This window comes from Brachycentrus maculatus, unplaced genomic scaffold (assembly GCF_059751285.1).
Source record: "Brachycentrus maculatus isolate JH-2025_06_01 unplaced genomic scaffold, ASM5975128v1 h1tg000061l, whole genome shotgun sequence".
NCBI classification, from domain to species: Eukaryota; Metazoa; Arthropoda; class Insecta; order Trichoptera; family Brachycentridae; genus Brachycentrus; species Brachycentrus maculatus.
The window spans coordinates 513,454-530,163 of NW_028280815.1; the positions used below are offsets into that span (position 1 = coordinate 513,454).

At 31.6% G+C, this 16,710-nt stretch overlaps 1 protein-coding gene across 1 annotated transcript in view; it reads right to left on the reverse strand.

The window, feature by feature from the left end:
• Positions 1-16,509, reverse strand: part of LOC148311516 (Fanconi anemia group J protein homolog) — a 128,643-nt gene extending 112,134 nt beyond the window's left edge. Inside the window, exons 1-3 of the mRNA XM_088256507.1 lie at positions 16,355-16,509; positions 14,523-14,928; positions 12,610-12,721 (exon numbers count right to left, since the gene is read on the reverse strand). Of these exons, the coding sequence (XP_088112633.1) occupies positions 12,610-12,721; positions 14,523-14,906 (496 nt within the window). The 5' untranslated portion in view covers positions 14,907-14,928; positions 16,355-16,509. The remainder of the gene's footprint in view (positions 1-12,609; positions 12,722-14,522; positions 14,929-16,354) is intronic.
• Positions 16,510-16,710: the final 201 nt, after the last annotated feature.

Below are 16,710 nucleotides of genomic sequence, written 5' to 3' on the forward strand. Positions count from 1 at the left end.
AGGTACCAATCCAGGGTTATATTGAATAAATATTTGAGTGATAAAATCACCTATATTTATTTGATCACCCCCTGGGAATCGAACCCAGGACCTACAGAACGGTAGCCGAGCGTGCTGACCATTACACTGCGGAGGCGGACAAAACCACCAACCATTTTTTATAAAAACAACCCCCTTAAAACAATACGTAATACAATTTTAATTTAAATTTTACACGGAAATTACTGTTTCTATTGTGACAAGTCTATTGAGACACAAGTGTTTTAATGCACTTCGCTTATTTTCAAATACGGTGTTTTAAAATGATGCAGAATGCATCGAAATACGTGACAAATTCATTTATGAAAAAATACGTTATGTATCTGAAATACAAAATTTTTGAGTTTGTTCCAAATAAAGATTTTTTTATAAATATTTGTTATAAATAATTCTGGGTCATTAAAGATTTGTGGACAAAGATTTGGAGACACTTTAAATATTGTAAATAAAATTCTCGTTGGTAGAAAGTGAATTAATTAAAGTCCGTGTGTGATTATTTTATTGCAAAACCTTTTAACTGTAAATTGTTATTGCATATATATATATATATATATATATATATATATATATATATATATATATATATATATATATATATATATATATATATATATATATATATATATATATATATATATATATATATATATATATATATATATATATATATATATATATATATATATATATTATATATATATATATATATATATATATATATATATATATATATATATATATATATATATATATATATATATATATATATATATATATTATATATATATATATATATATATATAAATATATATATATATATATATATATATATATATATATATATATATATATATATATATATATATAATATATATATATATATATATATATATATATATAATATATATATATATATATATATATATGTATATATATATATATATATATATATATATATATATATATATATATATATATATACATATATATATATATATACATATATATATATATTTATATATATATATATATATATATATATATATATATATATATATATATATATATATATATATATATATATATATATATATATATATTTATATATATATATATATATATATATATATATATATATATATAAATATATATATATATATATATATATATATATATATATATATATATATATATATATATATATATATATATATATATATATATATATATATATATATATATATATATATATATATATATATATATATATATATGTTTATACAATGGAACCTCTCAAAACGAGTAATTCGCACAACGAACGAAAAAATGTGAAAAAGTTGCTCCCTTAACGATCGACAAGAAAAAAATGCTAACGAGTGTTTCGCTTTACGAGTAAGATTCTGGAACAAATTGTGCTCGTTATGAAAGGTAGGTATATTGCATTTATTGTACGCTCGGTTTTGTGCCACCCGCTACTTATTAGTGCTACGGCGCTACGATGAGACAAACTACGGAGACATTTCAAATTATCAGCAATAATAAAAATAAAAATAAAACGGAAGCGTACGATTAGTCTGCACCATAAATCTAATATTAATGGTTTTACTTAAATTTAAAAAATAGATCGCGTGTCGTATGGTTCTCATTCGGCCGGGCTATACACCCCCTCGTAATCACGATAAGAATTTAATAAGAAAAATCGTATATAAATGACTTTGATAATTTCCCTATCACAAGGGATGATCTGAAAATTTTCCCGGTTGTCATTCATGATAATTTCAATAAATTCGTGCGGATTTTATTAATTTATTTTTTATTTATTTATGGTTTTTTTATTCTACCATTTGTGACTTGATTCGTGAAAGCTTGTACGATTTTTATCTTCGTATTTCCAATATCAATTTGATGTCGGTCAATTCGAGTCCGCGGTCGATCCGCCTTCGTAGCGTAATCGTCAGCACGCTCGGCTACCGTACTGGAGGTCCCGGGTTCGATTCCCCGGGGGGATTCAAATAAATATAAGTGATTTTTTCACTCTTATATTTATTCAATATTACCTCGGACTGGTACCGGAAGCGGAGGGCTGATCACCTTTACTTCATGTGTTAACGATCAAGATTACACTGCGTTTATATGATGCAGTGCCCTATGCACCATTGGGTGCGGATAAGGGTTTGAATGAAAAAAAATAAATTGTTGAAATCTATCATGACACTGCTTCATATAAACGCAGTGTTATCTCGATCGATTACACATGAAGGAAAGGTGATCAGCCCTCCACTTCAGGTACCAGTCCAGTGTAATATTGAATAAATATTTGAGTGAAAAAATCACTTATATTTATTAAACCCCCCTGGGAATCGAACCCGGGACCTCCAGAACGGTAGCCGAGCGTGCTGACCATTACACTACGGAGGCGGACAGATATAATTAAATATCAATAGATATATCAAATATAGTTAAATATTATGTTTTCAGGCGTCTCCTGGTGTGTAAAAAAAATCGGTGAGGATCTTTCAAAAATGTTTTACCTATATTATTGTAGTTCAAAAATCTCCAAGTTCCTATATCTAGGAGTTCCGCAAATTTGAGTAGTGTGGTTATCAATCATGGTTAGAATGGTGAATTACACGTGTTTAAAGTGATCGCATAAACCAGCCTGTGACAGATCGTAAGCCCTATAAACACCCAGCCCTCTATATTTTTTTCCTCTCATTTTAGATGTCAAAATGTATTAGAAATAAATATCGTTATTTCGATTTCATATTATAATTCACATTTTATAATTTATAATATATGAAATTTACTTATTGTTTCGGCATTAATTTTGTGGTAAGACATGTTACAATGATTAATGAAACACTTGTTTTTTACCACTTGAGTTTTATTATAGACTACATGTTTCAGAAGTTAAACTTCCATCATTCAGGTCTGTATAATAACTAAAATATAAAATTGTTCTATAAATAAGGAGAGGGGAAAGTTAGGGGGAGAGGGTTAGTCAAGGGCGGAGTTTGAAAACAAAGGAAAAATGGAAAGCAAAGGTGAAGAATTTTGAAACAATATATTATTTAATAAATTATTATTAGAATTTAGGTTTTTTTGGATTTCTAAATTTTCAAGATAATTCATAATTTGGCCTTTATATGGAACAAGGTGTAATAATTTTAATTTATGAGAGTGAAATGAGTGATTAGTATCTATTATGCGATTTGCAAATTCCGAAAAATAATTACAAAATAAAAAAATTAAATAATTGTAGTCTATAATAAAACTCAAGTGGTAAAAAACAAGTGTTTTCATTAATCATTATTAAATTTACTAAGCATAAGTATAAATGTTAATCTAAGAAAGAAATAATAATAATAATAATAATAATTTCAATAAAAATTAATTGTAAATTGTACAACAAGTGTATGTTTTTCTCCAACCACAAGAGCTGTCTCTTTTTTTGTAGAGAACTGCGTTCTTAATTTTAATATTGTGTGAAATGTTTAGAAAATTAATTAAAATTGTAAAAACATTGTAACCACATTAAATACTTAAATAAAATAAAAAAAATTAAGAGTTTATTCCTCAGAGAAGCTTGTAAGGGTTGGGAAGGGCGTATTCGGGGAACGTGTCGCCTTTAAGAAAGGGGTAGTACGTATAATATGGCCGCCGAAGGGTGTTACATCCCTTATATGTTAAGGTGGAGTGGACACAGAATGTTCTGGAGTTGGAACAATCTCAAACCAGAACCGGAGGCGGATATCTAGAAATTATTGCATCATAAACTAGAGGGTGGTTTTCGTATCTTATCCGCCTTCGTAGGGCAGTGGTTAGCGCGTTGGCGATCGAAAACAGCGTATTCTAAGAAGCAATAAAAAAACATATTTTGTATATTAAAAGATATTGTTAACTTTGTGGTATGGTAATATAACACTCTCCTCATCATTCATCGTTCATATTGTGTAATACCACTTTTAAAAAAAACACTCTTTCGGGACTGCTGGTTTCGGAATAATCATTCCATCATCAAGTCAAATATAGATTAAAATGAAATCGTTACGGTCTGACATTTACACAAAAATAAAATTTGAAGAGAAAGAAAGATTCATTCGTCTTCTTTCTCTATTTCAAATTTTATTTTCTCTCTTTCAAATGTCAGACCGTAACAATTTCATTTTAATGACTTAATGATGGAATGATTATCCCGAAACCTGTGGTCATGAAGTAGTATTTTTAGAAGTGGTATAACACAACGTGAACGATGAATGATAAGGAGAGTTTTTTAAATAGAGTGAGTTGAGCCTCCATAATGTAGTGGTTAGTGCGCTAGGCTACCATGCTGGAGGTCCCGGGTTCGATTCTAAGAAGGTCAAAATAAATATTAGTGATTTTTCAGTCTAATATTTATTTAAAATAACCCTGAACTGGTAACTGAAGCGGAAGGCTGATCACCTTTCGTACGTGTATTTAATGATCCAGATAACACTGCTTCTATACGATGCAGTGCCCTATGCACCATTGGGTGCGGATAAGAGTTAGAAGGGAAGAAGTTGAGCATTTATCTGATTTAAATAATGAATTAATCCAAAATTTTATTTAAAATAAGTAAAATTTTAGGTGTGACACCTGAGCTTCATCCTTCCGGAATCGTTAGAAGAAGAAAAAAAACGGAAATGAAATTTAGCTACCGGGAGAAGTTGGGATATCAACCCTTGCTCGAACTAAAGGAAACATTAGCATGAAATTCCGATAAAATCGAATCTAACATCCCATAGATGGCTTCAGCGCCGCCCAAGCCATTACACTGCGAAGTGAAAGGGTAGTTTTCAGGCGCAACTTCAAACAAACTTCTATTTGAAACTGAAATAATACATTAATTGATTCTGCAGTCATTTTGTAGGAATGTCTATCCGTTTTTAATTTAATTTTTATTTTATTTGTTCGGGAATTGTACAGCTTTACATAATAATACAAATAATAAAGCCCTTATCCGCACCCCAATGGTGCATAGGGCACTACGTCATATAAACGCAGTGTTATCTTGATCATTTACGCATGAAGGAAAGGTGATCAGCCCTCCGCTTCAGGTACCAGTCCAGGGTAATATTGAATAAATATGACAGTGAAAAAATCAGTTATATTTATTGTACCCCCCTTGGGAATCGAACCCGGGACCTCCAGAACGGTAGCCGAGCGTGCTGACCATTACACTACGGAGGTGCTGACCATTACATTTACTACATAAAAAAATTACATAATAAACAATAGTTACATTAACAATAATAAACATTACATAAAATTAAATAAATACGATAAAATTAAGAAAGGTGTGTTGAGATGGTTTGGACATGTAGAACGAATGAGTGAGGAAAGAACGGTTAAAAAAATTTATGAGGCGAATGTAATTGGAGAAAGGAGCAAAGGAAGACCGAGAAAAACATGGCACGATCAGGTATGCCAAATACTTGAAAGTGGTCAAGTTAGGAGTCGTAATAATCGGCGGGTATGTATGAGGAGATGCATGAACGTGGTAGAGGCGGAGAATGTTTGCAAAGACAGAGTGGTGTGGCGTTCTATTCTCTCTGCCTACCCCTGCGGGGAAGCGGCGTGATAGTTAGTTAGTTAGTTAGTTAACATTACATAACATGAACAAAAATAGTTACGTTAAAAAAGCCAATTAAACAATTCCACGTTAATGTTATAAGTATTAAAAAACATTCAGAGATTTAAAAAAAGGGTAAGTGTTTTACGTAACAACATTTTGAGTGTGTCCAAATACTTGTTCACTAATCTGGATTATCAACAATTAACGGAGTTATATATCATATTATCTTTTGACATCTCAACATAGATGAAGAAAACGGTCTATGATCGTAAGTACATAACTTAAATACCCAGACCTCCATATTTTTCTTCATCTTTGTTGAGATGTAAAAAAATAATAAGTTTTACTTGGTGTAAATTATGAATTTGTATTTTTTTTTTAATATTACACTTCTTTTTCTCTTCTTCTAACCCCTATCCGCACCCCAATGGTGCATAGGGCACTGCATCGTATACAAGCAGTGTTATCTTGATCGTTAAATACACGAAGGAAAGGTGATTAGCCTTCCGCTTCAGGTACCAGTTCAGGGTCATATTAAATAAATATTAGGCTGAAAAATCACTAATATTTATTTTGACCCTCTTGGGAATCGAACCCAGGACCTCCAGCGTGGTAGCCTAGCGCGCTAACCACTACACTATGGAGGACACTTACTCAATTTTTATGTAATTTAATTTAATTAAAATTAAGATAAAATAATAAATAATGATATTATTTTTGACATCTCATCAAAGATGAAGAAGAATATGGAAGTCTGGGCATTTACGGGGCTGACGACCGTCATAGGCTGGTTTAAGTGATCACTTTACACACGTGTAACATTCACCAATTCTACCCATTATTGACAACCACACTACTCAAATTCTTTCAATAAATTTGTGGTTGTCAATAATGGGTAGAGTTGGTGAATGTTACACGTGTGTAAAGTGATCACTTAAACCAGCCTATGACGGTCGTCAGCTCCGTAAATGCTCAGACTTCCATATTCTTCTTCATCTTTGATGAGATGTCAAAAACAATATGAAAATGGCTCCTGTAATTGGAGATAATCCAGATTTGTGAACAAGTATTTGGACACACTCAAAATGTTGTTAACAATGATATTCATTTTCGCACTTGATATTCATACAAAGAAAACTTATCCACCAAATATTTAAAAATATTAATATACATACTTTTTTTACACGGTATCGTATACAAGGTGTCCACCGTGTAAATCAAGAGTTCAGTGCATATAATTGCGCACAAGTCCCCTAAATAAACACTTCGCTTGAATTTTAATAATAATTTTATCCATTGAATTTGAAGCGCTTAGTAAAATCGTGAATAGCAATTAAAAGTCGAACAATATAACAGAACGTAGATTACAGATAGTGCGTGATTAGAAAACGTAAATTTACCGGTTTTAAGTTCTAACTTATAACGTAAATTCAACCTCGGTTTAAACAGAGGTACTCCGTAGTACGTAGAGCGAAGAGTCGGTACATTTACGTTAAACTATCACACTACGTGGTAGATTCACGTTCGGCAGTATTCAGTAATACTGTTAAAATTTTACAACATTTTGAGTGTGTCCAAATACTTATTTGTTGATACAAAACTGGATCATCTCCAATTACGAGTTTTTTTTATGTATTAATTTTGAAATCAAACACAGATTTTTTGAGTCTACTAAGTTGCATTTTACTAACAAAAACAGATAAAAAAAATAATATTGTGACAATTATTTTTGACATCTCATCAAAGATGAAGAAGAATATGGAAGTCTGGGCAATTACGGAGCTGACGACTGTCATAGGCTGCAAAAAACTTCTTTAAATCTCACCAATAGATGTCTCTAATGAAGTTCTAGTTATTCAAGAACAAGGTTTCTAAATTGGTTCGTATATAAAGAACTTCCAAGAATTTGAGTATTGTGGTTGTCAATAAAGAGTAGAATTGGTGAATGTTACACGTGTGTAAAGTGATCACTTAAACCAGCCTATGACGGTCGTCAGCCCCGTAAATGCCCAGATTTCCATATTATTCTTCATCTTTCATGAGATGTCAAAAATAATATGAAAATGACTCCTGTAATTGGAGATAATCCAGATTATTTGGACACACTCAAAATATTGTAAATTGTGACAATTGTTTCGCCTAGTTACGGCATTTTCAAACGACTGTCTTTTTTATTTTTATATTTTAGTTGATAAAGTTATTTCTTTACATTATTTTGACATCTCAATATAGAGAATCGTCGTCGTCGACAACGTCAAACTATGGCGTGCTGTTAGGATAGTCATAAAAATGTTCAATTAAACATTGAATCAATTCGATGCAGTGCCCTATGTACCATTAGGTGCAGATAAAGGTCAGTAGGGAGTTTAATCAGACAACATTGATGCCATAACTTACAGATACCTAACGAATACCCATAGACTATTTATGATATATCGATGGCCCCTACGTAAAGTACTCTATCTGCAAATCTCTTACTTTATAGGAGAGAGCTTGGAAGATTTTTTCAACATATTCCTTTTTTATCAATTTACGGATTTATCTGAAATTCTAAAATAGTATTATTCATATAAAAACACGATAAAATAGTGTATTAAATAATTTTAAAACTTTATGTTTTGTCAAAATTAAGAAGTTGGCGTTTTAGGAGTTCAGTTCGAAAATTCGATGTAGATAGCGTCTTATACGCCTGAAAACTAGGCATATTTTTTTTCGTGTATTTTTGTTTGTATACATTTGTAGATGACGGTCAGTTGATAACATACACCAAATATCTCAAAATTGACCAAAATGTAGTTAGAGCACTTTACGTAGGGCACGTCGATATATTTCTTTGCCTTCGAGATTTTTTTTTTATTCAAGATGGTAATATTTTTAATATTCTCAATATTATTAATATTTAAAGCATTTACTTTGTGGTTAGTCATTTTTACTTATTTATTTTTTTTACAAAAATGTTAATAAAATTAGTATATAACCACTCACCGAATTATTATGGTATTATTATTATGGTATTATGGTATTATTTATCCACATTGCACTGTACGGTCTACTCCAAGGTAGACGACTCACGGGCAGACCACCAAAGAGATGGACTGACCGCTGGGAATCGACATATGTTCCCGATAGTTACCTAAGACAGCGTCGGCATAGATTGTTTCACATTCCTATACACAGGACCAACCTGCCGATGGTTATGCCTGTAGGAAGAGCTACCGCTATGTTGAACAATATCACATTGGATATTGATCTGTTCCATGTGTCCGAAGGAGTTTTCCGAAGCGAGATTCTTCTACACATTTAACAAGAGTCTTCTTGCGTAATTTTTAATTTGTTTTTTTAATGTATACGCCTTAAATGTTTGTTTGTAATGTATATATTAATTATTGAATAAATTGAATTGAATTGAATTGAATTGACATCGCAGGAGGCTGATCCCTCTTAAAAACAGGCCACAAGGCCTACACCATGCAGAAGAAGAAAAAGAAGAAGTCATAACTTTTCGAGACATTTATTTCAGCGCGTCAAGGGGTGGGGAGTTTACGATTTTAGAGCCATCGTGGCTGTTCGACTCCCTTAAACTGTCAAAAGTAACGGTTCGAAACCACCCTTCGTCGCGAGGGGAGGGGGAGAAATGGTTATTCATTTATAATTTTATTCTAAGACTTGGCGGAACGTAAACGCGTCGAGAGTAACCAGCCACGGGCGACCGCGAAGAATTTAACTTTCCAGACCTAACCCTTAATTTTCAGATATATTTCAATAAGGTTCTTATTTTATGTATTAATTTTAAATCAAACACAGATTTTTTGAGTCTACTAAGTTGTATTTTATTAACAAAAACACATAAAAAATTATATTGTGACAATTGTTTCGCTAACAAGGCGAAACAATTGTCACAATATAATTTTTTATGTGTTTTTGTTAATAAAATACAACTTAGTAGACTCAAAAAAACTGTGTTCGATTTAAAATTAATACATAAATTAAAATGGAGTTCTAAACGCCAAATCAATAAATAGGTTCTTATTATTTTTTTTAATTTTTATAATATTAGTATATAACCACTCACCGAGATTTTTATGTTTTTATATACCAATTTCGAGACGTACCCGTCTCTTCGCCAGGACAATCACTACTACAGCATGCAAAAAATACCACCCTTCGCCACCATAGCACAATTCACACACTCAAAACTACACAAAATGTCTGACGCTAGCGATTTTTGGTCGACCCGAAGACCAACATGCGCTAATGATTTCAACGCAAAACGTGTTGAAACCTTTAGTGTTGAAATGTGTTGAAACTGTGTTGTGACACAAAATGTGTTGAAACCGTCAGTCTTCCGCGTTCTGAAATCGAATTCAGCGAATTCCCCTTTGATTTTTGTACATTCGACGAGATCTTTTTGTCCGTTACATCCGAATTCCGTCAAACAGAGGTCCGTTATTTTCGAGGTCTTCCTGTATTTTAAAAATAAATCAAAAATACCCTATTTAGGTATGATAGGGTTAGGGTGGATACCCAATACGGAGTTACCAGTTATGGCATGCTATTTATTAAGACCAGATAGCATTAACACAGCAGTATAAAGTTAATTTCATTCCGATTCAAATTTAAATAAACAGTCAGGCTTTATTTGAGGCACGACATTTGTCGATTTCCGCGAACACGCGACTCCCGGTTCGACAAATTAACATTATTTTAAATGCGATCGTAAATGTGATGAAATATAACTCGAGACGTGCCGTTCACTCATCAATTTTAATCAAATGCGCCTCATTTTCTTCTTCGTTCTCTCATTTTCACGCGACACGGCGCAAATAATAATAATAATACTTTGGGATGATTTATACAGCGCCATTTTCTTAAAATACTGCCTCAAGGGCGATTCAACTGTGATTGAATTAGGAAAAGGAGAAAATGGAAATTATTTAGAAAATATTATTTTTTGACATCTCATCAAAGATGGAGAAGAATTTGGAAGTCTGGGCACTTACGGGGCTGACGACCGTCATAGACTGGTTTAAGCGATCACTTTACACACGTGTAACATTCACAAATTCTACCTATTATTGTCAACCACACTACTCAAATTCTTGGAAGTTCTATATATATGAACCAATTTAGAAACCTTGTTCTTGAATCACTAGAACTTCACAAGAGACATCTATTGGTGAGATGTTAAGAAGCTTTTTACGAAGCAGAAACTTTTATATTAGTATGTGAGGTCCAAATCCTGGATTATAATCACATACATGAGAAACGCCAGAAAATATCATTTTAATTTTTATCATTTTAGCTTATAATTTAACAAGTTAATTTATTCACAACATTCTGAGAGTGTTCAAATACTTGTTCACAAATCTGGATTATCTCCAATTAAAGTAGTTATTTCTCATATTATTTTTTGACATCTCATCAAAGATGAATAATTAATGAGATCTCAAAAAATAATATGAAAAATAACTCCTATAATTGGAGATAATCCAGATTTGTGAACAAGTATTTGGACACACTCAAAATGTTGTATTCAGAAAATAAATGCGTTTTTAGTTTTTCTCTAAAGATGATCATACTCTCACTGTGTGGGTGTGTGGGTAACTATTGGTGGGATAGCGTTCCATGTCATCTTACTACAACAGCAAAGACACGCTCGACAAATTTAGCGAGCTGGCAAGATCACTCTACTCTCAATAGTCGAACGCCACACCACTCTGTCTTTGCAAGCATTATTCGCCTCTTCTACATTCATGCATCTCCTCATACATACCCGACGATTATTACGACTCCTGACCCGGCCGCTTTCAAGTATTTGACATACCTGGTTGTGCCAAGTTTTCCTCGGCCTTCTTCTGCTTCTTTTTCCAACTACATTCGCCTCATAAATTTGTTTAACCGTTCTTTCCTCACTCATACATTCCACATATCAAAACCATCTCAACACACCATTCTTAAGTTTATCCTTAATTTTTCTTCTTAATTTTATACATCTTTAATTTTACTTAATTTTTATTTTAAGTATAATGTTAATTCTTGTAATCGATTTTATATAACAATCTTTTTATATTTTTTATTTTATTTTATATAATGTAAACATCATTTGAAACTAAGAGTATTGTACACTTCATCTCTACATTAGAATAAAGATAAATAAATAAACGGTCAATAATTCTGCAAGAATCTTACACACGTTTCCTGAAGGTTTCTGAACGAAACTAAACTATGGATGGCACCGTTGCAAGCGCTATATATTTATTTATTAATTGAACGGCTAAAGCCTTTAACATACTGCATATAAACAGTATCTAATATAAAAATACACTAATAGAGAAACAAAAAGTCTTAAACATAAAATAATAATAAAATATCAAATAGTAAGCACTGGTAAATACACGTCTCCACACACTATCAGCGAGCAGCGAGAGAGAGTGAAACACAATGTTTAAATTTATCCATTAAAACATGGAGAAGAAATTATGAGAATGTACAGACTACAAGGTGGAGAATAATATCACTCACTCCTTTCAAGAACGTCATAAATCAAAAATCGTAAATTTTTAGTTGTGCATGTTTTCGGAATGCCCAGAAAATGTACAATTTCCCAGCAAAAGACGCATATTTTTAACATAATATTTTATATTTTGCATTTTGAAGAAAAGGTATCGTTTAATTATTTTTTAAATGCACTAAATATTTTTCAAATGGAGAAAAAAACCTTCAGGTTTTACCTTAAAAGATCTGTTGCACAGTAAAAAGTTCAATGAGTGTCTTGATATTTATTTTTAATACATTGTTATATTATATATTTAAAAACTTAAAAACGTTCTAATGAAAATCAAGTTTTTTGATTTATGACGTTCTTGAAAGGAGTGAGCGATATATTAAATAAATCTATACTTTCAAAAGAGAGACTTCCACATTCTTCTTCATCTATGTTTAGATATCAATGAAATTATAGCTCAAGGACTTACCTTTCTCCTGTTTTTGCCAAGCTAGGGAAGCACAGAGCAGCGCCAAGGTCTTCCCGGATCCTGTAGGACTTTCCAGTAATGCATTCTGACTAAATTTTATTCCTTTGATAACCTTAAAACAAAAAATATAAAAAAATGGTTTTATTACATTAAAAAAGTATATTCCTTACTTTAAAAATATACATATCTATGTTTCTTGTTTCGTAGAATGGGGCTACTTGAACTTTGATGCGTTACTTGAGCCGAGTATAAAAGATATTTAGATCTGTATTTGGTCTACAATAATGAACGTATCGACATGATTCATTGTTTTCCTGACAGGTGACACTTATTGTCACGATACGTTCATTATTGTAGACTAAATACAGATTTAAATATTTTATTTATACTGGGCTCAAGTAACACATCAAAGTTCAAGTAGCCCCGCTCTACAGTACATACACAAATGTTTTACATTCATACTATTTTTGTAAGCCTGAGCTGCCTTTTATTAAAAACAGAAACAAATTACTGTTACTTTTTTTTGACATATTAATAAAGATCAAGAAGAATATGGAAGTCTGGGTATTTACAAGGTTTTTAACCTGTCGTAGGCTGGCTAAGTGATCACTTTACACACATGCAACATTCACCATGATTGATAATCGCACTCCACAAATTTTTGGAACTCATACATATATGATCAATCTAATGAAACAGTGATGAGTTCACAACAGACATCTATGTTGGATTGAGAAAAGTTTTTACTAAGCAGACTCTTTTATTTGGATGTATGCAAGATCCGAACCCTACATTATTTTTACATACCGGGAAATGCCTGAAAATATGAGTATATTTTTAATACTTATAATTTGACCAGTTATCTTTATTCACAACATTTTGAGTGTGTCCAAATACTTGTTCACAAAATTTGGACTGTAGATCAATTTATCTAGGAGATCTGAAAATTAATATGGTGTGGTTGTCAATAATACGTAGAATGTTGAATGTTGCATGTTTGTAAAGTGATCACATAACCACCGTATGACAGGTTATAAGCCCTGCAAATACCCAGACCTTCATATTCTTCTTCATCTATGTTGAGATGTCAAAATATAAAACTATTGTTTTAATTTATCACTTAAACACAACTTGTTTATAGATGTTCTCATTGACAGATGAAAATACAAACTTCTTTTAAAAAAAAATATTTTCACCTATTGATGAGAATACCTGTAGTTCTCAAAACTAGTCATGTTACATTAACAACAACAAATTTGTGGTAATTACACAAGTGTTTTTAATTTTAAAAAAATGTATCATCATGTTATTCCACACAATAAATACCAAAGCAATAAATAATATGAATATAAGGGTATAATGAAAATGTTACTTTGATTTAAAATCACTATATGTATTTTGTTTTAACTTAATTATAATGTCTACCGGTTTCCAAGCTAACCGCTTCTTTATCAAGACTGATTAATACTAAAACAATTAATACTGTTTTAGTATAAATCAGCCTTGATAAAGAAGCGGTTAGCTTGGAAACCGGTAGACATTATAATAAAGTTATAATAAAACACTATTTTTTTTTTTATTATAACTTAATTATAATGTCTACCGGTTTCGAAGCTAACCGATTCTTTATCAAGACTGATTAATACTAAAACAATTAATACTGTTTTAGTATTAATCAGCCTCGATAAAGAAGCGTTTAGCTTTGAAACCGGTAGACATTATAATAAAGTTATAATAAAACACTTAATTATAATGTCTACCGGTTTCCAAGCTAACCGGTAGACATTATAATTAAGTTATAATAAAATATTTGTGGTGATTTTAAAACAAAGTTACATTTCAATTATAAAATGGAAAATACCAATGTTAGTGCTTCAAATATAAATTGTATGAATATATGGGATTTAATTTACCATATTCATCAACGATATCTGCGCAGGGTAAGGTTTGACGGGGAATTCGACCGTAACGCCATTGATCATTCGTGTATCAACACATTTCGAAGAGCCGTTAATCACATCTGCAGGTACTACGACAGCAGGCTCTTCAACTGCATTATTGGCAAATAATTTCATTTTGTTCTGCATAGCATTAGCTTGAATGCGTGACGTCGAAGGTCGGTTTTTTGAATACGAGTACTTGTTGAAAAAATCTTTAAACGAAACATTATCATTGTTTGTGGGGGTAATTGTTTTATTAGGCGATTCCATCACTTCGATATCGTCAATTTCACTTTTCTCCGGACTTGACGCATCGGAAATGACAACAACTGCGTCACTGTCCTCATCGGCAAGCATTTCAAACAATCTTCCAGGAAAACTGTAAAATAAAAAATAAAAACAATTAAAAACAATTAAAACTAACTAACTAACCATCCGTAATGTAATGGTCAGCACGCTCGGCTACCGTACTGGAGGTCCCGGGTTCGATTCCCAAGGGGGGGTCAAATAAGTATAAGTGATTTTCTCACTCTAATATTTATTTAATATAACCCTGGACTGGTACCTGTAGCGGAGGGCTGATCACCTTTCCTTCATGTTTAAACGATGATGCAGTGCCCTATGCACCATGGGGGTGCAGATAAGGGTTTTTTTAAAAACTAACCATCACTCCGTCTTTACAAAACATTCTTCGCCTCTTCCACGTTTATGCGTGTCCTTATACATACCCGCCGATTGTTACGACTGCTAACCTGACTGCTTTCAAGTATTTGGCATACCTGATCGTGCCATATTTTTTTCGGTCTTCCTCTGCTCCTTTTTTAATTATATTCACCTATATATTTATGCATATATATTTTTCTAATACCATCTATACATATATCTTTTCCTAAACGTATTTATACATAAAAAAAAAATTCTTCCTGGCTCCATCCCAACTTGTCATCTTTGTAGACTATCGGGGACATCTCTCCTCGTCCTCAGGTTGTAGGTCCTTCTATCATGGAAAATGTCACCTAGGCCATGCCTTTGAATCATGTTATCTTTCTGTAGCATCCATGAATTTTTTTATCTTACTCTAGATGTCTTTCGAAGAAGATCCATGGTGATTGCCGAGTTCACAATATGATCAGGTTCTTTTATAAAATGTAATACATATATATAAATGGATAAATTTTACCACAAAGTGACTGCCGAATCAATTAATGAAAAAATTAATAAATTAGTGTCTGATTTATATTTTTTCTAAATTCTGTTCGTTTATTAATAAAATAAAATAAGTACCATTTTATTACCACCTTAAGTGGTAGCTGAAGTGCAGGACCGATCACCTTGCGTTTATCTAATTAACGATCAATATAATACTAAGTCGATGCTTTGCAGTACCCTGTACACCTTTTACGTGCGGATGTGAGTTAAAATGAAAGAATCAATTAATTCATCGTTAAATATTACGATTATATAAATACCATATGCACAATGGAATATCCAAATCAATACACCTACAATAAGGATCAAGATATTTAAAAAAAATAGCAGCTAACACGAATTCAATTTCGTCTTGCACAACTGCGACTAATACAGAACTTAGATTTCGTAGAGATTATTATCGCTTCTGATAGAGTCGTCAACTTAAAAATTACCAATATCATAAAGTATTACGTAAAAAAATATATTATCCAAGCATATTTTAAAATAAATATGGGTAAAAACATCAATCCATAAGTTACAGGTTATGTTTACAAACCAGTACACGGACAAGTAAATATTATAGGAAGTATGCAACTTAGTCACATAAAACTCACCGGAAATTAAGTTTTATTAAATATGAAGTAAATTTAACGATTATAATCGACGTAAACAAGATATTGATTCAAAATTCAATCGCCAGAAATATAGCGGCAAACCAACAATCACAAAATTGAATAACTGTCAAAGAACTTTGACGTTATTCACGAGCGTGAAGTTAGGCACGTTAAAAATATTGCCAGGAGTATAAAAAATAATTATCAGCCGTGAAGTACTTATCTTTAATTTTTTTTATTTAAAAATCAAATAGATACCCGATTTTCAACAAAAAATAGAATTGAAAACACGTTTTCGTATTCATTTTATTTCAATTTTGTAAACATTAAATAACTTCAACATTTATTAACCGATT